At 35.8% G+C, this 25209-nt stretch overlaps 1 protein-coding gene across 1 annotated transcript in view; it reads right to left on the bottom strand.

The window, feature by feature from the left end:
• STK3 (serine/threonine kinase 3) overlaps window positions 1–25209 on the bottom strand; it is a 272655-nt gene that overhangs the window by 93407 nt on the left and 154039 nt on the right. The window contains exon 8 of the mRNA XM_059165944.1: window positions 19750–19875. Within this exon, the coding sequence (XP_059021927.1) occupies window positions 19750–19875 (126 nt within the window). The remainder of the gene's footprint in view (window positions 1–19749; window positions 19876–25209) is intronic.

The raw sequence follows: 25209 nt of genomic DNA, 5'->3' as shown, positions 1-25209 counted from the left end.
CTCCCTTGGAGTCTCACCATCAGACTGCAATCTTCCTGTAGACAAATTATCATGTCTTAGTTCACTTCTAGATGAGTTTTTATGAAGGAAAAAGAGATATATCTTCTGAAAGAGGGAGAAAGAGAAACCTAGTGAGGATACAAAACATCTAAGTTAGAAGAATACTGAAGTCTAGTTAGTGCAGTAAGACAAAAAAAAGATACAAAAGTCATAAAAATTGAAGAGAAAGAAATAAAACTACCTTTATTTCTAGATGACATGACTATGCAGAAAATTTCAAAAAATCTACAAAAAAACTCCTGGAACTAATAAGCAAGTACAACAAGGTCACAGGGTGCAAGGACAAAATACAAAATTATCTGCTTCCTATATATTCCAGCAATAAAAAAATTGGAATTTGGAATTTTAAAAAAATTTTATCTTAAATGCCAACTCAAAATCCTTAGTTTTCTGAATGAAGCAACTTGGAATTTAGGCCAACTGATGGAGTCTGTAGTGTCATAATTTTGTTAAGGTAGTTTGTATCTTGCTGTATTCAAATGGAACAATGGTAGACTTTGGGTATTCAGTGGAGCTAAAGAGAGTTGGTTTCTTTCCTGCTTGTTTTTTTAAAAATTTTTTGCAATTTATTTAAACTGAAAAAAAAAAAAAGTTCATCCATTTCCCTCACTCCCTCATCACCCACCCCTGCCTCTTGTAGCAATTCATCTGTCCTCTGTATCTATGAACTCGATCTTTCTGGAAGATTCCACATATAAGAGCGATCACATGGTGTTTGTATTCCTCTGACATTTTGCTTAGCATAAGGTCCATCCATGCTGTCACAAATGGCATGATTTCACTTTTTTATGGATGAGTAATAATAATCCATTGTATATATAATAACACTATTTATCCATTCAACAATTGATGGACACTTAGGTTACTTCCATATCTTGACTATTATAAGAGCTGTAATGAGTATGGGAGAATGCACATTATCTTCTTGAACTACTGTTTTGTTTTCTTTGGGTAAATACAATTGCTGGATCGTATGATAGTTCTATTTTTAATTCTTTGAGAAATATCCATGCTGTTTTCTACAGTGGTTACACCAATTTAAATTCCCACTAACAGTGCACAAGTGTTCCCCTTCCTCCACATCTTCGTTAGCACTTGTTATTCCTTGTCTTGATAACAGCCATCCTAGCAGTTGTGAGGTGATATACTGTGGTTTTGATTTGCATTCCACTATCTGTTGGGAGATTCTTGATACTGATTCAATTTCTTTGCTGATTATGGGTCTTTAAAATTTTCTTTTTCTTTCCGTTTCAGTTTTGGTGGTTTATAGTTCTAGGAATTTGTCCATTTCTTCCAAATTGCCCAATTTGTTGGCATATCATTGCTCATAATAGTCTGTTATAATTGTGTGCATTTCTGCTGTGTTGGTTGTGATCTTTCCTCTTTGTGATTATATTTATTTGGGTCCTTTTTCTTTTCTTTTTGATAAGTCTGGGTAGGGCAATTTTGTTAATTCTTTCAAAGAACCAGAGCCTAGTTTCATTGGTTTTTTATTTGTGTATCATTTATTTCTGCCCTAATCTTAATTATTTCCCTTCTTCTCTGGTTTTAGGGTTTATTTGCTGTCCTTTTCCCAGCTCCTTTAGGTTTAAGTTTGGAATGTATATTTGAGACTTTTTTTGCTTCTTAGGGAAGGCCTGTATTGCTATATACTTCCCTCTTAGGACCACCTTTGCTGTGTCCCAAAGGTTTTGGATGGTTATGTTTTCAATTTCATTTGTTTCCATGTATTTTTTTATTTCTTCTTTAATTTCCTGGTGGAGCCATTCATTCTCTTTCTAGGATGTTCTTTAACCTTCATGTACTTGTGGTCTATCCAATTTTTTTCTTTTTCTTGACTTCAAGTTTCATAGTGTTGTGGTCTGAAAATATGCATGGTATGACCTCAATCTTTTTATACTGGTGGGGGCCGGATTGGTGACCCAGTATGTGGTCTATTCTGCAGAATGTTCCATGTGCACTCATAAAGAATGTATATTCTGTTGTTTTAGGATGAAATACTCTGAATATGTCTGTTAAATCCATCTGGTCCAGTGTGTCATTCAGAGTTCTTGTTTTCTTATTGATCTTCTACTTAGATCATCTGTCCATTGTTGTGAGTGGGGTGTTAAAGTTCCCTACTATTATTGCTTTGTTATCAATGAGTTTAAGGTTGTCATTAATTGACTGATAAATTTGGTTGCTCCCACTCTGGGGGCTTAAAGTTTATAACTGTTAGATCTTGTTGGATAGACCTCTTTCTTCTTCATCTCTTATTATAATCTTTAAACTAGGTTTAAAACCTAGTTTGTCTGAAATCAGTATTCTAGCTTTCTTTTGATGTCGATTAGCATGAAAAACAACCCCTCACTTTCAATCTGGAGGTGTCTTTGGATCTAAAATAAGTCTCTTGTAAGCAAGAGACTGAAACAGGATCATTATCTTACATTTTACACAAAAACTAACTCAAAATGGATTCTATTTCCATTGGTCCTATTTCCAGTCTGAAGCTGACCCTTTGGAGCACTCTATGATCAGCAGACGTGGCACACAGGGGAACAAGGTGGGGGGCAGGACGCCAGTCTTGTTCTTCTGAGGGAGAGGCCCATGGACTGGGTCATAGTCAGACCTGCTCTCGCAAAGATGCTAGGCCTGGGGGAAGGGGAGCACATGACTCCAGCCTCCACTAGTGCTGTTTCCACTCTGAAGTCTAACTATGCTGGGGGGAGGGTGGACCCACCTTCTGGTGTCTGGGAAGAGGAACTCATGGCCACCATTATTTAGGAGGCCCTCACAGAAAAGTGAACAATCTCTCTCCTGTGTCCCAGGCTTTTGTCAGATCACTGCCCTCAACCTGTCGGTGGCATGTGGCACCACAGTTCTATTTTATTTCTGCCTGGGGCCTGGGATTCAAAACTCTAAATCTTAAAGGGCCCACCAAAGTGCAGACCCATTCCCCTCCCCAGAAAAGAACCCCCCGGCATACCGGGCACCATTCTGTCCCAGAAAAGCAGTTGCATGGTGTGCATGGTGGTGGAAGTCTTGCGACACACAGTGAAAAGCTGTGACCAGGTTTCTGCTCTCTGTGTGCGCCTCTGTCCCCTACTGCTGAACAGCTGCTCCATGGCTCCTGGAGGGCCCTTTGTTCTTGGAGAGGCAAAATACCCTCTTCCAAATGTACTCCAAGAAGGGGAGCAATCTCTCTCAGTACAACCCAGGGGATCCCCTCACTGCAGCATATTGTGTAAACCATACATGCAACTCTCCTGCTCTCTCCCTTTCTCCCTGACTTCACTCCATGAAAAGGGCTCTCTCCCCTCATAACACCTTGGCTTTTCTCTCCCTCCATTCATAGCTTTGAACCTTGCATCTGTCATATTCTCTTGCTCCAATTTTGTAGACTGTTTTCTTAATCCTCAGATGGAATTCCTAGTTGTTCAAAATGATTTGATGTTGATCTAGCTGTGTTCAAGGGACAAAGCAAGCAACAGGTCCCCCTACTACTCCACCATCTTTTTTTTTTTTTTTTAAGACTTTATTTACTTGAGAGAGAGAATGACAGAGAGAAAGCATGAGATGGGGGAGGGTCAGAGGGAGAAGCAGACTCCCCCATGAATGGGGAGCCCGATGCGGGACTTGATCCTGGAACTCCAGCATCATGAGCTGAGCTGACAGTAGTTGTTTAAACAACTGAGCCACCCAGGCACCCACTACTCTACCATCTTAACTCCTCCTGCATTCTCCTACTGATTAATGATCTTTCATATACCTGTTGACCAAAAGAAGACCTGTATGTCTTCTTTTAAATAAAGTCTATTCAGATCTTCTGCCCATTTTTTAATTGGATGGTTTGGTTTTTGCTATTAAGTAGTGTAAGTTCTCTCTATATTTTGGTTATTTGCCATTTATCAAATATATGATTTAAAAATATTTTCTCCCATTCAGTAGGCTGTCCTTTTATTTTGTTGATGGTCTCCTTTCCTGTGCATAAGCTTTTTAGCTCAATACAGTCCCGTTCATTTATTTTTGCTTTTGTTGCCTTTGCTTTTGGTATCAGATTCCAAAAAACATTGCCAAAACCAGTGTCAAGGAGCTGTCTATCTCTTCTAGGAGTTTTATGGTTTCACATCTTATGTTCAAGCTTTGAATCCATTTTGAGTTAGTTTTTGTGTAAAATGTAAGATAATGATCCTGTTTCATTATTATTATTATTATTATTTTTTAAGTAGGCTCTACACTGGGCATGAAGCCCAACACAGGGCTTGAACACACAACCCTGAGATCAAGACCCAAGATGAGACCAAGAGTCAGATGCTCAACTGATGCAACCAGATGTCCCTTCCTATTTCATTCTTTGGTATGTAGCAGTCCAATTTTCCCAACACCATTTATTGAAGAAACTGTCCTTTCTAGATTGTATATTCTTAACTCCTTTGCTGTAAATTAATTGACCATTTAAGGATGGGCTTATTTCTGGAATCCCTACTCTGTTCCATTGATCTATGCGTCTGTTTTTATGCTAATACGATATGGTTTTGATCACTATAGCTTTGTAATATAGTTTGAAATCAATGAGTCTGGTGCCTCTGGCTTTGTTCTTTCTCAAGATTATTTTGGCTATTCAGGGTCTTTTGTAGTAATACAGAAATTTTAGGCTTTTTAAAAAAATTTCTATGAAAATGCCATTGGAATTTTTATAAGGATCTCACTGAAACTGTAGATTACTTTGGGTAGTATGGACATTTTATAATAAAGATTCTTCCTATCCATAAGAATGGAATATCTTTCCATTTATTTTTGTCTTCTTCAATTTCTTTCATTAATGTCTTACAGTTTTCAATATCCAGGTCTTTCACCTCCTTGGTTATATTTATTCATAGATGTTTTATTCCATGATGCAATTATAAATGGAATTGTTTTATTAATTTCTCTTTCTCATAGTTCATTATTAGTGTAAAGAAATGCAACAGATTTTTGTATACTAATACTGAATCCTGTGAATTTATTGAATTTATTTATTAGTTCTAATAGTTTTTTTAACGGAATCTTCAGGGTTTTCTTTATATAATATCATGTCATCTATAAACAGTGATAGTTTTACTTCTTCCTTTCCAATATGGATGCCTTTTATTTCTTTTTCTTGCCTAAATGTCTGCTTAGGACTGCCAATACTGTGTTGAATAGAAGTGGTGACAGTGGATCTTTGTCTTATTTCTGATCTTAGAGGAAAAGCTTCCAGTTTTTTGCAGTTAAGTATGATGTTAATTGTGGTTCTATCATATATTATTTTATTTTTTATATTTTATTTTTATTATGTTGAGGTACATTCCCTCTATACCTGCTTTGTTGAGAGTTTTTATCATAAATGGATGTTGAACTGTGTCAAAGGCTTTTTCTGCATCTATTGAGATGGTCATATGATTTTTAGAGGGGGGAGGAGTAGACAGAGAGGGAAAGAGAACCTTGCTAAGTGAGGTTCCATGCCTAGCATTTCAGTCTGACAAGGGGCTTGATCCCATAACCCTGAGATCATGATCTGAACAAAAATCAAGAATTGGACACTTAACCAACTAAGCCACCCACGTATCCTGAGATGATCATATGATTTTTATCCTTCATTTATTAATGTGGTGTATCACATAGACTGATTGGTGGGTATTGGGCCACAAATGTATAAAACCAGAAATTACTTACAAAAAGAAAACTAGAAAATTTACAAGCATGTGGAGATTAAACAACATGCTACTGAATAACCAATGGGTCAACAAAGAAATCAAGAGAGAAATTTAAAAAATACATAAGACAAACAAAAATGGAAAAATAACATACCCAAATTTATGGGATATAGCAAAAGCAATTCTGAGAGGGAAGTTCATAGGAATAAATATCTACCTCAAGAAACAAGAGAAGGCTCAAATAAAGAACCTAACTTTACACCTCAAGGAACTAGAAAAAGAGCAAAAGAAGCCTAAAGGTAGTAGAAGGGAATAACAAAGATTGGAGCAGAAATAAATGAAACAGAGACTAAAAAGACAATAGGAAAATTCAATGAAATTAAGAGCTGGTTCTTCGAAAAGATAAACAAAATTGACAACACTGTAGTTAGACTCCCTAAGAAAAAGTGAAAGGACTCAAATAAAGTAGAAATGAAAGGAGATGCTACAACTAGTAACACAGACATACAAAGGGTCATAAGAAACTACTATGAACAATTATACAACAAACTGAACAACCTAGGAAGTGGATAAATTCCTAGAAACATACATCCTGCCAAATGTGTATCATGATGAAACAGAAAAATAAAAAATAGAAAATCTAAAGAGATCCATTACTGGAAAGGAGATTGATTCAATAATCAAAAACAAACAAACAAAATTCCAGGAACAGAGAGCTTCCCTAGTAAATTCTACAAAACATTCAAAGAATTAATACCAATCTTTCTCAAACTCTCCTAAAAAACAGAAGAGGGGGAACTCTTCCAAACACATTCTACAAGGCCAGCATTACCTTGATACCAAAACCAAACAAGGATGCCACAAAAAAAGAAAATGATAGGCTACTATCCCTGATGAACACAGATATAAAAATCATCAACTAAATATTAGCACACTGAATTCAATACTATATTAGAAGGATCATATGCTGTAATCAAGTGGGAATTTTTCCAGGGATACAAAACCAAACATTTTTAATAGAAAAAACAACAACAACACCAAAACCTATCCTAAACCCCTTAGTTCTAACAAAATATGTATAGAATCTGTACGTAATGATGAAAGAAATCAAAGTTCTAAATAAGCTGAGAGACACTCCATGTTTGTGGATTAAAGGACTCAATACTGCTAAGATGTCATTTCTTCTTTGGTGTATAGAGTCTATTAAATCCCAATACAAATTTAGCACGCTAATTTGTAAATGTTGACAAAACGATTCTAAGGTTTATATGGAAAGGCAAAGACCTAACAGCCAACACAGTACTAAGGAAGAAAAATAAAGTTGGGAGACTCACAATATCCAATTTTAAGACTTCTATAAAACTACTATAATCAAGAAAGTGTAATTTTGTCAAAAAATTGACACATATATCACTGATAAATCAATGGAACAGAATAGAGCCCTGAAACAAACCCATAAAAACACAGTCTACTGATCTGTGAAAAGACACAAAAGGCAACTCAATGCAGAAAAGATAATCATTTACACAAAGGGTACTGGAACAACTGGACAACCACAGGCCAAAAAAAGGACCAAGACACAGACGTCATGGCTTTCACAAAAATTAACTCGAAATGGATCACAGACCCTTGACATTACATGCAAACCCAGAAAATTTATGGGAGAAAACATATGAGAAAATCTATATGACCTGGAATTTAGCGGTGGGTTTATAGATAAAACACTAAAAGCAAGATCCATGAGAAAAAAACTGATGGGGGATATTAACTAAAAACTTCTCTGTGAAAGACACTGTTAAGAGAATAAAAAGAAAAGCCATAGGCTGGGAGAAAATACTTGCAAAACACATATATTATACAAGACGTGTCCAAAATATTCAAAGAACTCTTAAAAATCAACAGGAAGAACAAAAAACATAAAACAAATGTTAAAACCGGAGAAATTACTGGACACTTTATCAAAGAAGCTATATAATTGACAAATCAGCATATAAAAATGCCAAACATCTCTATAATGAGGAATTGCAAATTAACACTGGGATAGCATTAAACACTTATTAGAATGGCTAAAGTACAAAAACACTAACTCCTATGAATTGCTGGTGAACATGCTAGGCAACATGAACTCTCATTCATTGTTGGTGAGAATACAATGGACAGTTTGACAAGTTCTAGAAAATTAAACATACCATAAAATTCAGCAATTATGGTCCTAGGTATTTACCCAACTAATCTGAAAACTTACATCCACATAAAAGTCAGCATGTAAATGTATACAGTAGCTTTATTCATAGCCTAAAACTGGAAGTAATCAAGATATCCTTCAGTAGGTGAATGGTTAACCAACTGTGGTACATCCACACAATGAAATACTATTCCGTGGAAACATGAGCTAACAAAAAGACATGGATGAATTGTAAATGCATTTGGTTAAGTGAAAGAAACCAGTTTGAAAAGGTTACATGTCATTATGGAAAATGCAAAACTACAGAGAGTTTACAGATGAGTGATTACAAAGGGCTCAGGGTTAGAGGAAGAGTTGAACAGGTGAAGCACGGGGATTTTTTAGGGTGATGGAACTACTCTGTATGACACTAAAATAGTAGATATGTACCACCACACATTTGTCAAAACCTATAGAAATTTACATGGTAAAGACTGAACTTTATTAAAGCACACGAATTTTTAAAAATCACTTAAGAGGTCAGGAGATCCCAGAATGGGATGCAGAGTCTCTCTCTCGTGCGCACGCGCGCGCGCGCTCTCTCTCTCTCTCTCTCTCTCTCTCACACACACACACACACACACACACACATCTAATTGTATTACAAATGTATAAAAGAATGGCACTGAAGGAAGTAGGCAGAAAGGGTACTAACTAATCTGAGTAACACTGGACATGAGTCAAGTCTGTAAGACTAAAAATAAAAGGAACAGTACGTAAGAACTTTGTTCTAGTTGATAAAGTTGTTTCCATGGGACTATGGATTAACAATTCTGAAACTACTATACATGTATACAGGAACTGAAATATTTAGCTAAGGAGTAGTAGGTGATGGGAGCCAGATTTCTCACCATTGCAGTGGGAGGTAATAAACAAGCAAGAGGAGGCACATATAATGATCCATGTCGTGATGGGTTAGAGTCAGAGATATCAGTATAAACTCATGTTCAGCTTAACATTGATAGAGATGGAGATACACAGAATCAGATACATACAGATATATAGTTTATAGGTATGTGTTCATACACAGGTTAGTATGAACACATTTGCTTTGTCAACTGAGAGGGTTTATAATACCCCACAGCGGCAATAAGCCAAGTCCAGCTCTTGGGTTTGAATGCCATTCTCTAATTAAAGGAACTAGGCTCCTAGGATTTTAGGATCATGGCAGGATATATACAAGATATATAAGTATCTTACAGTGTCAGAGAGTAAGAAAATACTAAAAAAAAAAAAAAAAAACAAACCTAAAAAACCCACAATGATGGGGGTATTTCAAAGACACAAAGGTGCCAAAGAGAAAAGGCTCCCGACAGTCAAAACTAGGACACTTTGAGAACAAAATAAATAAAGTGGTATTAAATTCAAATGCAAAGTGTAAATTAAATAACCATGAATCACTGACATAAATTATTGAATAAATGGGAAGAACAGATAAATTCCCTGTGTAAAAAGATTCCATATAAGTTATATAGACACTCTGGCCTCAAACAGGAGGGGCATAACTCTCCACTCCTTAACTATGGGCTGTATAGTGTGGTTTCTTTCCAAAGTGTAAAGTATGGAAAGGGGAAGAGAACAATATTATTGTGAGGAAACCCGATAAATACTACCTCATCCAGGTGACCATGGGTAACATCAAGAGTAAAATGTCACATTCACAGAATGTGAATTGTGACATGACAAGAAGTATATACTTAGCAAACTTCAATATGTACATGGTTTAATAAAAAAAAAGAATGCACAGAAGTCTGTCCTAGTTTTAAAACGGCATCCTTTACTGGACAAGATTTTTTAAAATTCATATGGCAGAAACAATCCACATACCTTCGCTTTATACTCTGCTATTCATGCTCCTTGGTGACAACAAAATGTTCCATTTTTAAAGTTCTACTAAATAGAGCAACTCTCATTACAGATACTCTTTAAAAAGGTGGCATTCTATAGGCAATTTAAGTATTTACAGTAAATATGAAGAAATACAGTTATGTTATTTAATCATCTCACACTACAGATTTGGGAATATCTTCCACTAACATCTAAGAAACAAATTCTTTCTTACTATGTTATACAGTTGACCCATCTCAGAATTAAATTTATATCACATGCTCAGAAATGCTCAAAAAAATTATTTGTCATGTTTAGCAATGCTTAAACTAACACAAAAACCTTGATATTGGGATTAACCTGCTGCAGAAATCTCTGTTTGCAATTTGTTTAATTTTTTAAATCTGCACAATTACCTCAACACCTATCAAAACATGTCAATTTGTCAGGATGTATTCTCATCAGACTAGCTTTTTCTATAATAGGTATAAAAATCAAATTCATAAGGTACTATTTCCACTCATATCCCATACCTTTCTTGAATAAAAAAATATTTTAAGGAGGTTTGTTTATAATAGTTACCCAGGACACAGGTGTACAGAACTAAAATTTTTAAAAGCAACATATCTTGAAATGGTTATCATAAACTGTTTCCTTTTCAAAGTCACATTGAGAGTTGATGGAAATATCTATTTAATTTTAGGCCACAAATTTTTCTCCATATGTAGTAAGCTGAACTCTGTAGAAGAAAATTAAATTTGGAAAAATTATAAGTTGATATTGGTATAACTCATAAATTCTCAGGAAATTGCACTCACTGAGAATGGAAAAAGCAGGATCCACAATGAACCTCAAGTATTAATACTGAATATCAAATATAAATGTCTCTTACAATGTGGCAACTCAATATGGTGAATTCACAGCTCTAGGTTTTTAGAATTAGGAAAAGAATTCAATCTACATTATCTCAAAATTTAGCTTTATAAAATTTTCCAATGGTCCAGGGCCAACATGGCTCTGTGTCCCATTAGTCTATTCACTAGATAAGGCACAATCCAGGGTCAGGACCAAAGACAGCTACTATAAAGGCTGTCAAAGAATATAGTCCTCCAGGATAAAAATCAATGCAGAAATAAAACTTGGCAGAACAAATCTCCCTCCATGCTGAAAAAAACAAATTCTTCTTTGAAATAATCAAAAATGAAGAAAAATGAATGGGGAAAATCTCAATGAAAACAACTAGGATATCAAAGTATCTATCCCCAAACTCCCGGCATATCCTAAAAGGTAACCAGTCTCCAGAACTATAATTAGCAGATATTGGTTAAATGAATCTCCCAAATTACAGCAAATTAAAAAGCAAGTTTAATTAACCAAAGGTAACCAAGATGAGTTACAAATGAAAATAAGGAGAGGTTACAAAGCAACAACCTTGACATCACAGATATAAATGTTAAGACAAATGTAGCATCAATCAGATAATGGTTCCTTATTTTATAATTATTCTCAAACACTGGGGCTGAAGATTCCAAGATTGTACCTTTCTTTAGTCCACCATCTAAAATTAGTTCTAACAGACACAGTAGTTCCATTTACTTCTATGGTTAACAACTACTAATCTGCCTTAAATTGCCCTGATTTTGTGTAAGTTACCTTTTAGAAGCTTCCCTTCCCTTCTTAGGTCACTATTACAAACTGTCTAACTAATCCAGAACTGAACAGGCTAAAATTTTTCTTTGAATTGTGATAATTTATGAGTATTCAAGGAGTTTATAAACATTATAATATATTGAAGTTTTATAGACCTAATTATCTACATTAAATATCATATTAAAAACTCAGTATTTCAAATTACAATTTCAGGAAAAGCCAAGAAATGACAAATGGTAAGAGTTTCCATTAAAATGGAGGCTTGAACATATGGGTTTAAGCCTATCCCTCCCAAAACGCTTCCAAAATTATAAAAGCCAAGAAAAGGAAAACTCATAAAGACAGAGATCACAAGAGAGGAGAAAACAGCAAACAGGAGATGTCCAAAAATCTGGAAGCTAGAAAGCAGATAAATCTGTAAGTAGCAGCTAACTCACCAGACCAAAGAAATCTAAAACTTAAGCTTGCAAGGAGAGAAGTCACAAGAAGCAAGCACATTCAGGCCTCAGAGCAATGAATCCTAGTATCTTTTACAGTAAGGTATGTAAGTCACCTAGTTCTACTCTTACATACAGAGTGTCCAGCAAGCAATTCTAATGCTTATGATAACATCACTAGACCTTTGAAGTAAGTCCATAAAGTGAAAAGTCAGAGATGAAAACAAAGGAAACAGAGACAAGGTAGGAAGCAAAAAAAAATTCAAAGTGATAATATAAGAACAATGAGGAAAAGGCGGACATGTTGGAAATTAAATTATTTCACATGGGAAAAAAATAGAAGGTTTAGAAGATAAACTTGATGAGACCTCAAAGAAAAAGCGAGAAAAAAAAAATCATTGAATGATAAATCGAAGAAGTCCAATAACCAAATAAAAGGGGTGCCAGAGAGAGAAAGAGAGAATATACAAGAGCAGAGAGAAGAGATGAAAGAAAAGTACCATGAAAAAGCAAATATAAAATTACATAGCACTTAATGGTATTTCTAAAGTGAAAGGGCCAAAAGACACCCTACACAATGAATGAAAAAAAGATCTACAAGGCACATTATCATGAAAGCTTTAAATAACAGAGAAAAGCTAAGATATAAAAATCTTCCATAAAACATTCAAAAGATCAGGTATCAGACTGTCATCTGTCTTCTGATGAGTCAGAAAACAGGACAAAGCCTTCAAAATTTTAAGGGAACATGGTTACTTCCAATCCAGAATTTTATACCCAGAATTTTATACTTAATCTCTCAACGGTAAAGGTAGAATAAAGACAAGGTCAGATAAACAAGTTCTGGGGTGGGGGGAAACAAAACACAAAACAAACAAAATACCCTGCTAATGTCTGGAAGCTCCTGGGAGATAGGGGCCATCAGAATGAGGAAGTAAAACAAGAAACACAAGATAGAGAGAACAAAGGATCCACTACAGAACAGAACAAAAGGAAAGTCATAGGATGATGCTCAAGGGAGGTCTTAGGGTGCCTGCTGCTCAGGACTCCAGAAAGCAGTCAATACAGATTAGAGGAGGAGAGAGGACAGAGAAAGAATGAATGGAAAAAAGTAGAAAACTAATAAATGATCTGTGTTTGAACATACACAGAGTCTACTGCTCCTACAGAGAGTGTAGGAATGTAACATTTGAGAAAAACCAATTCTTTTTAAGAATTTTCATTTTGACCAATAATTTTATCTCATATATAAATGTTCCTCATGAAAACTAATTTACTTTCAGGAAGTAAAGGAATGAGAATAAATTTTCTTTACTGTTTTTCGTCAAATATATTTTTTATAACCTTAAAGCAGGTTTCCAAAAATCTCTATCAATTCTTCCAAACATATTTGGCCACTTAAAGTATGTCTTAAAATACTTAAAAAGAAATTGTGAATATAAATATTGGTTCAAATGTGATTAGTGACATCATCTTGGTGGCCCTTTGAGTAGCAAAACCAGCAGCAGCAACAACTACTACCAAAGGAACCAAAAATGAAGCAAACCAAATAGTAACAAAACCAAAATCTGGCCAAAATGTTATAATTAACAACAATATTGCTGGTATAAGTAGCAGCATTAATAAATATGAAAGTTAAACTTTACTGAGCAGACTATGTATAATACAGTTCTAAGTGCTTAGATATTTTTTAAAAATTATATTCCCACAGGAATTCTATGAAGTGTGGTCTATCATTAATTTATAGGACACCCACAATGGGTTTTTGTTCTTGTTTTTTAGCCAAAACATCACTAGCATAGTCTCAGTAGAACAGAGACAGCACAAAATGAAAAGAGGACTTTAGAGGCACCTGGGTGGCTCAGTGGGTTAAACCTCTGCCTTCGGCTCAGGTCGTGGTCTCAGGGTCCTGGGATCGAGTCCCAAATCGGGCTCTCTGCTCAGCGGGGAGCCTGCTTCCCTGTCTCTGCCTGCTGCTCTGCCTACTTGTGATCTCTCCCTCTCTCTCCCTCTCTCTGTCAAATAAATAAATAAAATCTTAAGAAAAAAAAAAAAAGAGGACTTTGGACCTTCAGACTTCTACAGGTAGGAAGCAGGCTGAGAAAACGATTTAGTTCAAAATATAGAATAGCTTCCATGAAAAAGGAAGAATGACAGAGAATAGAATCAAGAACTCAAGAGGGCACAACAAAAGGTTGGAGAGAAACAGGGCAGGAATAGAACTGAAATATTCAAGGAACTTCTAACAATTTCTTGGCTGGATTCTAAAACTGCCATGGAGTACTAATTAATGTGCCTCCTGTCCTCATTCTTTTTGAACAGAACTATCTATAGTGATAATCTTATGCCTGAGTCCCACCGTATACTAAGTATGTGGGGCAGGTAACTAATCTTTACCTTGTAAGTCTTCAAACTGAAATGAACTAGACTGAAGGATTCTCATCTCTTTCTGAATGTGATTTAGAAGATGAAATCCTGGACTGACAGCTGGTGATGTAAAGGGATAAAACGTAAGAGTAAAGAAGAGACAGTGCCTAAGAGGAGGTGAGTATACCTACTCCGTCCATGTGCAAAGAATGTAAGCCATTTGCAACTACAGGACAGTTCCTGTTAGTTTAAGACATGCCCATAAATTCTTTGAAATTTTCCCTGAAAAGGTAGAGCCCACTTCTCTGCTTAAGTGTGAGGCAGACTATGTGACTTGTTTTGATTGTTAGTTGAACTTCAGCTAACACAATATTATTTTTAAGTGTAAAGTGATTCATTTAGTACGTTCACAATGTTGTAAACCAACACCTCGATCTAGTACCAAAATGTTTTCAATACCCTAGAAGAAAAGAGTTCACTCATCAAGCAGTTACTCCCCATCTCCAGTCTCTTGCAAGCACCAACCTGATTTTTGTCACTGAGGATTTATCTATTTCAGATAATTCACATTACATGATATAACTTTTTATGTCTGGCTCCTTTCACTTCATGATATAAGGTTTATACATAGTATCATATATCACTATTTTATTTCTTTTTATGGCTGAATAATATTCCATTGTATGTATATGCCACAATTTATCTACTTTTGTCTATCGTGAATAGTGCTATGGACTATTTTCAATTCTTCTGGGTATATACTTTTAAGTGAAATTGTTAGATCATATGGTAATTCTGTTGAACATTTTAAGGAACTACCAAACTATTTTCCATGAAAGCTGTACCATTTTATATTTCTATCAGTAGTGTATGAAGGCTCCAATTTCTCCATATCCTTATCAACACTTGTTATTTCCTGGTTTTGTTTGTTTAATAATAGCACACCTAGTACGTGTATAGTAATATCCCATTGTCGATTTGATTTGCATTTCCCTAATGACTAATGTTGCTGAGCTTCACTTCCTGTGCTTGTTGGCCCTTTGTATACCTTTGGAGAAATGGCTACTTAAATCTTTTCCTTATTTTTCAATTAGGTCTTTCTCTTGTTGAGTTGCCAGAGTTCTTTACATGTCTTGGATACTAGATCCTTACCGGACACATAATCTGTAAATATCTTCTTCCATTTCATAGGATATCTTTTCATTTCTTGAAAATATCCTTTAACATATAGAATTTTATATTATGATCAATTTTTCTTTTTGTTTTTTTTTCTTTTGTTACTCATGCTTTGGTCATCTAAGAATCTATTGCCAAATCCAAAGTCAAGAAAATTACTTCTGGTTTCCCCTAAGTGTTTTAACATCATATTTAGTTTGTTGATCCATCCAATCAGATCTTATATCAAAAGGCCTTTGTAGATGATGAGTGGTAGGGGTCCAAGTTCATTCTTTTATATGTGGCTATTCAGTTGTCCCAGTACCATCTATTTTTTCACCAAAGAAACTCCATACCTTTGTTGAAAATCAACTGGCCATAGATATATGGGTTTATTTCTGGACTCTCAATTCTATTCCATTGGTATATATATTTATCCGTATGCTGGTACCACATCTGATTACTACAGCCTTATGTTAAGTTTTTAAATTGGGAGGTGAATACATCAACTTTGTTCTTTTTCAATATTGTTTTAGCTGTTTGGGGTCCCCTTGATCCATCTGAATTTGAGCGTTGGCTTTTCTCGTTTTGCAAAAAAGATCAATGATATTTTGATAGGGATTGGATTAATCTGTGAATCCTTTGGAAAATATTGTTATCTTAACATTATTAAGTCTACAATCCCTTTATACAGGATATCCTTCTGCCGATGTCGTAAGTATTCTTTAATTTCTTTTGGCAATGTTTTGTACTTTTTCACTATACAAATCTTTCACCTTGCTTAAATTTATTCTGATGAAAACATAACTGATTTTTGTATGTTGATCTTATACCCTGAAACTGTGCTGAACTTGTTTATTAGCTCCAGTAAGTTTAGATGTTTTTGAAAGACACCATCCAGGAAGCTTCTCTAGCCCAGGGGCCCAAAACAAAGGCAAATCTCTGTGCTGGTCCCTCAGGGAATGACCAGGCAGGACAAAATACAAAGCCACAGTTTTCTGAGAACAAGGTTCTTACCGCTCCCCCCACCACCCCTCTCTGCTGCTGTTCCCAAGGCTGCTGCCAAGCTAGAAAATGGGAGGTGGCAGGCATGTAAATCTGTGAAGGCATAGGTTCTTGGAGCTCCCCACTCCACCACTGTCCATGACCAGTAACTTCTTTTAACAAATCAAATGTGGCAGAAGGGACAGTGTGCAACCTCTGAGACTATGTCATAAAAAGCACTGAGATTTCCTCTTGGATCACTTACTCTAAGACAAGCCAGCTGCCATGCTGAGAGCACTCTCGAGTAGCCCTAGAGAGAGTCCCCCATGACAAGGAAAGGAAGCTGCGCACCAATAGCCCTATGGGTGAGCTATCTTAGAAGACAGTCATCCAAATAAGCCATTTCTGAAATAACTGATCTACAAATATCATGAAATAATAAATGTGTATTGTTAAGTTGTAATAAGTTGTAATGTGTATTGCTGCTAAGTTTTGGAGTGTGTGATATTTAAAGCTGAGACTCAAAAGATAAGAACCAAGTGACTCCAGTACTCAGGAAGAAAGGTTTCAAGCAATGGAGGGAAAGGTTTTTGGCCACATCAGAAAAAAAAAAAAAATTGAAAAAAGGCAGTCTCTTCAATAAGTGGTGCTGGGAAAACTGGACAGCTGCATATAGAAGAGTGGAACTGGGTGATTCCCTTACACCATACACAAAGATAAAACTCAAAATGGGTAAAAGACCTCAATGTGAGATAGGAATCCAACAAAATCCTAGAGGAGAACACAGGCAGTAACCGCTTCAACATTGGCCACTGCAACTTCTTTCAAGACACATTTCCAAAGGCAAGGGAAACAAAAGCAAAAATGGGACTTCATCAAGATCAAAATTCTGCACAGCAAAGGAAACAATCAACAAAACAAAGAGGCAACCCACGAATGGGAGAAGATATTTGCAAATGACACTGCAGATAAAGGGCTGATATCCAAGATCTATAAAGAACTTCTCAAACTCAACACTCTAAAAACAAATAACCCAGTCAAAAAATGGGCAGAAGACATGAACAGACACTTCTCCAAAGAAGACATACAAATGGCTAACAGAAACATGAAAAAGTGCTCAACATCATTAGCCATCAGGGAAATACAAATCAAAACCATAATGAGATACCATCTTACACCAATTAGAATGGCAAATAAAACAGAAAACAGCAAATGTTGGTGAGGATGTAGAGAAAGGGGAACCTTCTTACACTGTTGGTGGGAATGTAAGCTGGTACAGCTACTCTGGAAAACAGTATGGAGGTTCCTTAAGATGTTAAAAATAGAGCTACTCTACAACCCAGGAATTGTACTATAGGTATTTACTCCAAAGGTACAGATGCAGTGAAAAGAAGGGGCACATGTACCCCTATGTTCATAGCAGCAATGTCCACAACAACCAAACTGTGGAAGGAACCAAGATGCCTTTCAACAGATGAATGGATAAAGAAGATGTGGTATATATATACAATGGAATATTACTCAGCCATCGGAAAGGATGAATACCTACCATTTGCATCAACACGGATTGAACTGGAGGGGTTTATACTAAGTGAAGTAAGTCAAGCAGAGAAAGACAATTACCATATAGTTTCACTCATATGTGGAACATAAGCAATAGCACAGAGGACCACAGGGGAAGGGAGGGAAATCTGAAAGGGGAGAAATCAGAGAGAGAGATGAACCATGAGAGACTATGGATATGAACCCCAGGAAACAAAGTGAGGATTTCAGAGGGGAGGGGGTAACATGGTGATGGGTATTAAGAAGGACACGTGCTGTGATGTACACTGGGTGTATACACAATTAATGAGTCTTTGAACACTACATCAAAAACTAATTATGTACTAACTGAACCTAATAAAAAAGAAATCAAAAGAAAAAATAAAATAAATAAAAATTAAAAATGTGAAAGAAGATCAGTCATGCTGGAGCTCAGCAGAGGAGAGGAAAATAGTGAAGAAAGAGATCACTGAAGCAGCAGAAAATCACCGAAGTGACTATAGCAAGGTATTAAGACTAGTAAAAACTGGTAAGCTCTGGAGTCATCAATGGTTCTTTATTCATCAAAAATGGAAACTGGTCTATAATTACGTAGGGAAGACAGAACAGAGCCAAACAATCAATTGCCACTGACAGCTAACTGAAGGCAGTTTACCAGCCCAGCACTCATATGAAGCTTGCATAAGGTAAAAGCAAGGCAGATGGGTACAACCACAGAAGGGCAAAAACTAGACATTTTTGTGAATATAAACTTATCAGAAATTATGTAACTCTGATAAGTCAACATTGCTTATTTCTGAAGCCCTGGTAAACATCTGATTGAAAAGTGAGCATAAAGCATTAATGAATGAACATGGGAGCTTACAAGTTTTCTATTTTTATTCTTGGCTCCTCAATAGCTTTGTGAAATTTGGTAAATCACTTCTCTCCTAACCTAATTCCACTCATCTGCAAAATGGGATAATAACACATATATGTGACCAATCTTTTTTTAAAAGATAAAATGAAATAATATATGATAAATAATATATATGGTATATGATAAATATATGATAAATAATACATGATAATATATGATAAAAGTGCTTTTAAAACTATAAAAAAATCTAGAAAAAAAATCAACATTTACAAATGAGTAATCAATAACTGTACCTACCAACACACAGGAACCTAGGGTGGGAAGTAGAAAGCCTTTTGAATGCAAAAACCAAGGCCTTTACCTCATTCCATATCACTTATTTAACTTTATAGAATTAATACACAATCCCACAGCTACAAATAAAATCATCTTTAGAAAGATGTTATTTAAAATTCTGAATGGTGGATTCATTAGTAAAAATCTTACATCTATAAAATAAGTTTAAAACATCTGTCTCAAAGTTGATCAAAAATCAACTCTGCCAAGATGCACACTAGTTCTTGTCCTGGGATACCTTATGACACAAGGTTTAATAATTGGTGAAAAGGGTAAAAGAATTTCAAGAAATTCCCATTGGATAACTAGTCTCTGAAATTGAAACTAAATGTAAATTAGCAAAATAATACTATTTGTGTAAACTATAAGATTAAAACAAACTTCTGTGGGAAAATGTAATACTATCAATAACATTTTCAATCAGTAAAAAAATAAAATATTTATGTTTTCAGATTTTACAACTATCTGAATACCAAGAGGTATTCATCTCTGGATCCTAAACCAGAAAAAACTGTACAATTTAAAAGAAGGAAAACATCATTAGTAAAGAAGAGAAGCATTAGACATCATAAAATGTGATACATAATTATGTTATTTTGTTATTAAAAATGACTCAGAAGGAAAGAAATTGACTTTTTGAGGGTATTTACGAACCGAATTTTCTTCCTCCTCTTCCAATTCTCGCTGCTGCTCTTCATGTCTTTTAGCTTTGATCTCCATAGCTTCTGTGATCAGGTCTCTTAAAATTGACACAGGCTTTGCATTCTTGATAAAAGGATGCTGGAAAAGTAAAATTCAATGGTATAAATTCAAAAGATTTCTCTGAATGATAACCAGAGTCTGGAAGTTTTCCTTCTGCTTCAATTTTTTGAATGATAAATAAAATACATTTTAAAAAGGCATAAATGCTAACCAGGATCATCAGCTTCAATGACTGTTCTTTCAACCAGAATTAAATGTATACATTAAGAAAAGAGAATATTTCAGCTGCTTTAGAAATTAAGATTTTGTTTTTAGGTTTAACTTGATTCTAGAAAACTATTAAAGCACACACACAAAACACAATCCTATTAATAAAACTACCTTACCCTTAAAAATATAATTGTCCGAAGGAAGTATAAATTAGATAGTGAAAAAGATAAGAAGAACTTTTTACCGAGTGGTGATCTTCAGTTACCAGAGGGAGGTGAGTGGTGGGGATTAAGGAATGTACTTGTCATGATGAGTATCGGATGTTGTATGGAAGTGTTGAAACACATATTGTACACCTGAAACTAATATTCCACTGTATGTTAGATAACTGGAGTTTAAATAAAAACTTTTAAAAATTAAAAAGTAATTAAGTAAAAGCTCATAAAAATAAGAGATTGGTGATATTACATATGAAAATAAAATTATTTTGGTAATACATACAAATTTTAATTAACCTTAATAAACTGACAGTGGTGAAAAGGAGGGCAACTACTTCATTACTTCTCTTATATATATTTTTTTACTTTATTATCTTTTAAATAATATAATCATCCCCAATAGCAAAATAACAGCAATAGAAGAAAAATACTTTTCGGAACATACAGTCTCATTTCTATAGTACGTATAAAACTTTTAACTTCTTTTTTTGTATTATTCTGATCTAGCTAAAGTATTTGAGTTTGCTTTTATAATTCTGATAAACAGAAGGGAAACCACAAGAACAGGCCTGTGTTTATGGACACTGGGGAGGCTATGTGCTAGGGTGAGTGCTGTGAAGTATATAAACATGGCGATTCACAGACCAGTACCCCTGGGGCTAATAATACTTTATATGTTAATTTAAAAAAACAAAAAAGAATAGGCCTGGGTTTTCAATGACTTTTTTTTTTTTGAGAGAGAAGGAACAAACACATGACTTAGCAGGAGGAGAGGCAGAGAGAGAGAGAGAGAGAGAGAGAGAATTTCAAGTAGGCACCACATGGAGTCTGGAGCATGGAGCCCAATGTGGGGCTCAGTCTCACCACCCTGAGATCATGACCTGAGCTGAAATCAAGAGTCAGATGCTCAACTGACTGAATCACCTAGCACCTCTTCGATGACTTAATGAGGGGGGCTGGGGAAGGGTGAGAGAAAGTAAAGGAACAAGTACAATTTGAGACAGACAACCTTTTAAGGCAGCAATCAGCTTCAAAATGTAATTTTCATAATTATATGTCAATAGACAGTTATTTTAATAAAGATCAACAGAACATAAAAGTGTTTCCTCAGGAAAGAAGAGGAAGACCAGACATTCTCAGATGAAGAAAAACTAAGAATTTGTTACTACAGACCTACCTTAAAAAAAAGGCTTACAGGAAGTCCTCTAGACAGAAAGGAAGTAATAGAAGGAAGGACTGTGAAACATTAGGAGAAAGAACAATGGAAAGAGCAAAAATAGCGTAAATACAATAGATTTCCCTTTTTCTCTTGAGTTTTCTCAATTGTTTAAAGCTTAGAGCAAACACTATAACACAGTTTGATAAAGATCTTAAAGTATGAAGAGAAAGTACTTTGACTACTGTAAATGGGAGGGACAACAAGGTAGATAGTTTCTACTACTCAGCTGAACTGGTGAAATGAAGAGTAAGTGACATGCCACAGGAGTGCACAGTAACCCAGGACACCATCTGTTCCAGCCAAGCCCGGGGGTCAATACAAATAATGGCAGATCTCAGTCAACCTCACATGATCACAGAAGAACTTCCTGGGGCAGAAGTTGACTTTAGGTTGGAGGCTGCCCACCAGCAACTCTAGTGCCACTAGGTTGAACTTGAACCCTGTCCTTTAACATCTTTGGGGTTTCAATTAACTCATCTTTTGAAAACTACTATGAGTTAACTAACAATTTCAAAGGATCCTTTCAGCGTATGATTCTTTAAATTTAAGCAATTATTTATGCTATGCCATGGAGAATAAACCACCATAACAATTCAGCATGAATTTCCTTTTAAAAACTGTTTCTTTTTCAGGGTCTAGAAATCAACACAGTATCACCTTCCAGGTAGGCTATAGATGTGTCCACTAAAACTTCATAGTAAGACTGTCCTCTGAGAGTCATAAATCAATTCATAATATGTAAGGCGTGCAAAACTCCTTTAAGGGACAGAATGGCTTCTAGGCATCTACCAAATAAGACTCAAACGAGTCTAATGAGACTCAAGATAATTATTCTACGTAATACACATGCAATTTTTAAAAAGATTTTGTTTATTTATTTGACAGAGAGAGAGATCACAAGAAGACAGAGAGGCAGGTAGAGAGACGGGGGAAGCAGGCTCCCTACTGGGCAGAAAGCCCAATGTGGGGCTCAATCCCAGGACCCCAAGATCATGACCTGAGCCAAAGGCAGAGGCTTATCCCACTGAGCCACCCAGGCGCTCCTCCAATACACATGTATTAAGCACCAGATACCAATATATGATATGCACTTATGGGAACACCATGGAATGACAACTAGCCTAAACGAGGATGAGAGGAAGGCTTCCTGGAGGAATACCTAGTTTGAATTAGAAACAATTAAAAGAGTAAGAAGGAGTCTGTTTGTGAATGGGATTTTTAAACTAGGTTGTGGTGGGGGAAACAGTGTGAGAAAAGGTACAGAGGATTGAAAAGGCATGGTCTGTATAAAGAAACTACAAGTCTATTACTTCAGAATTTATACGGGAAAAGAAAGGAGTTAGCAAGGGGTCAGTTAAGAAGGTGTGCCAGGGGGATGCCTGGGTGGCACAGTCAGTTAAGCTCTCCACTCTTGATTTCAGCTCAGGTCTTGATCTCAGGGTCATGAGATCAAACCCCACTGCAGACTCTAGGCTCAGAATGGTCTGCTGGAGATTCTCTCTCCCTGTGCCTCTGCAGCTCATGATTGTGCATGCTCTCTCTCTCTCAAATCATTAAAAAAAAAAAGCTAGACAAGGAAGAGTACATTGTAACAGAGAGCCTTGAGCAGTCAACAGTAGCTCAATAGAGAAAAAAATCAAGAAAGCCAATACTGGCTCATAAGCACTATACAAAATTAGTTGCACAATCTACTCTTATTATAAAGAAAGATGTTTGAGCCAAACCCAACTAAAAACTAGAGGGTAACAGAGCTTGTTAATGTAGCCCATACAGGTCAACCTCTTGGGCAGAAAACAGAGTGGAGAAAGAGTGGAGCTAGGGGGCAAATGAAATAACCTACCACAGTCATGTTCACGGTATGATCTTCAGTGAGTCATTTAACCTTTCTGGGCTTCAAGATCATCATTCACAAAAATTAAGGAATTATACTGGAATATTTCTTTCTTTTTTTTTTTAAAGATTTATTTATTTGAGAGAGGGAGAGAGAGAGAGAGAGCAGGGAGATGGGTAGAGGGAGAAAATCTCCAGCAGACTCCCCACTGAGCACAGAGCTCAATCTCATGACCCATGAGATCATAACTTAAGCCGAAACCAAGAGTTAGACACTCAACTGACTGACTGATTGAGCCACCCAGGTGCCCCTGGAATATTTCTTAAATGCTTTTTTATCCTAAAAACTCAAAGTAAAACAAAAACAAAAAACCCAGAATTTATTTTCTTAAGATCAGAAAAGATTATGGACCAAAGTCTGCAAAGAAATATTTGTTACATTATCTAAAAATCAGTTACCAGATATATTTGGATTTATTTTCACCACCATTTTTTGTGTTATCTGTCTCATTTTTTCTGTTTTTCTTTTCTCCCCACTCCTTTCTGGCCTTCCTTGGAGTTGATTAATTGAGATACTCAACAATATCAATCAACCCTTGAGTTACGTGCTCAAAATTCCTTTGAAATGCTGACAGTATTTCAAAATAAATGTTTCAATTAATTAATTTTTGAAAGGTAATCCCTACATATAACATGGAACTCAAAAGGCTCAAAAAGCATTCAGAAAAATGTATGTCTCCATCCCACTCCTGTTTCTCAACCATGCAGTTACTTTCTCTGGAGGCCAGTTTCTTGATTATTTTTCCAGAGCTACTCTACTACAAGCTCTGACACGGGCATATGCACATGATTTATATACGAAAGACATTATGGGGATGCCTGGGTGGCTCAGTCAGTTAAGCGTCTGCCTTCAGCTCAGGTCATGATCCTGGGGTCCTGGAATCCAGTCCTGTCTCAGGCTCCTTGCTCAGCAGGAAGCCTGCTTCTCCCTCTTCCTGCCACTCCCCCCTGATTGTGCTTGCTCTTTCTCTGACAAATAAATAAAATCTTAAAAAAAAAAAAAACCAAGAAATTATAATGAAATATGTAATTGTATTCTTTATTATTTATATGTTAATATAACAAATTGGTGGTTATATATGACTGAGTGAATATTATAATGAATATAATAATATAAATTACAATGATATATACATATATGTATATATATTCTGCCAATCTGCCAATGGCAGAGGAGTGATTCTGCCAATCACTCCTCTCAGTGGATCTTAGATTGCTTCCAACTTGTTGACAGATATGTATGTTGTTTCCAATCCTTTGCCATTACAATGTACTATGAATACTTTTACACATAAGTTATATCACACATGGTTAAATTTTTCTGTAAAACAAATTTCTAGAATGTAATTGCTGGGTCAAAAAAGAATTAATTTCCGGGCGCCTGGGTGGCTCAGCGGGTTAAGCTGCTGCCTTCGGCTCGGGTCATGATCTCAGGGTCCTGGGATCGAGTCCCTCATCGCTCTCTGCTCAGCAGGGAGCCTTCTTCCCTCTTTCTCTCTCTGCCTGCCTCTCCGTGTACTTGTGATTTCTCTCTGTCAAATAAATAAATAAAATCTTTAAAAAAAAAAAAGAATTAATTTCCAAATATCAAGTCTTATTATTAGCTTAGAGGTCTAAGCCAATTTGGTGGAGAAAATAAAGACACAAAAACCTATTAAAACGTTAAATTATTTCTGACTGTGTTAAATATCAAGCCAGATTAAGAGAAAAAAAAATTCCTGGCACTCTGAATATAAAATCTACTCATAACAGGAGTACTAAAAGGACATAGGTAATCTTGGAACCAGTATGTATATACAACATGAGATATTTTCAAGGAGCTCAGGGATCTTGTATTTATATACTGTATGGTATATCAAAAAGTCAAAGAATAAT

Source organism: Mustela lutreola, chromosome 3 (genome assembly GCF_030435805.1).
Source record: "Mustela lutreola isolate mMusLut2 chromosome 3, mMusLut2.pri, whole genome shotgun sequence".
Taxonomy (NCBI): Eukaryota; Metazoa; Chordata; class Mammalia; order Carnivora; family Mustelidae; genus Mustela; species Mustela lutreola.
This window is presented reverse-complemented; position numbering and strand designations above follow the sequence as displayed.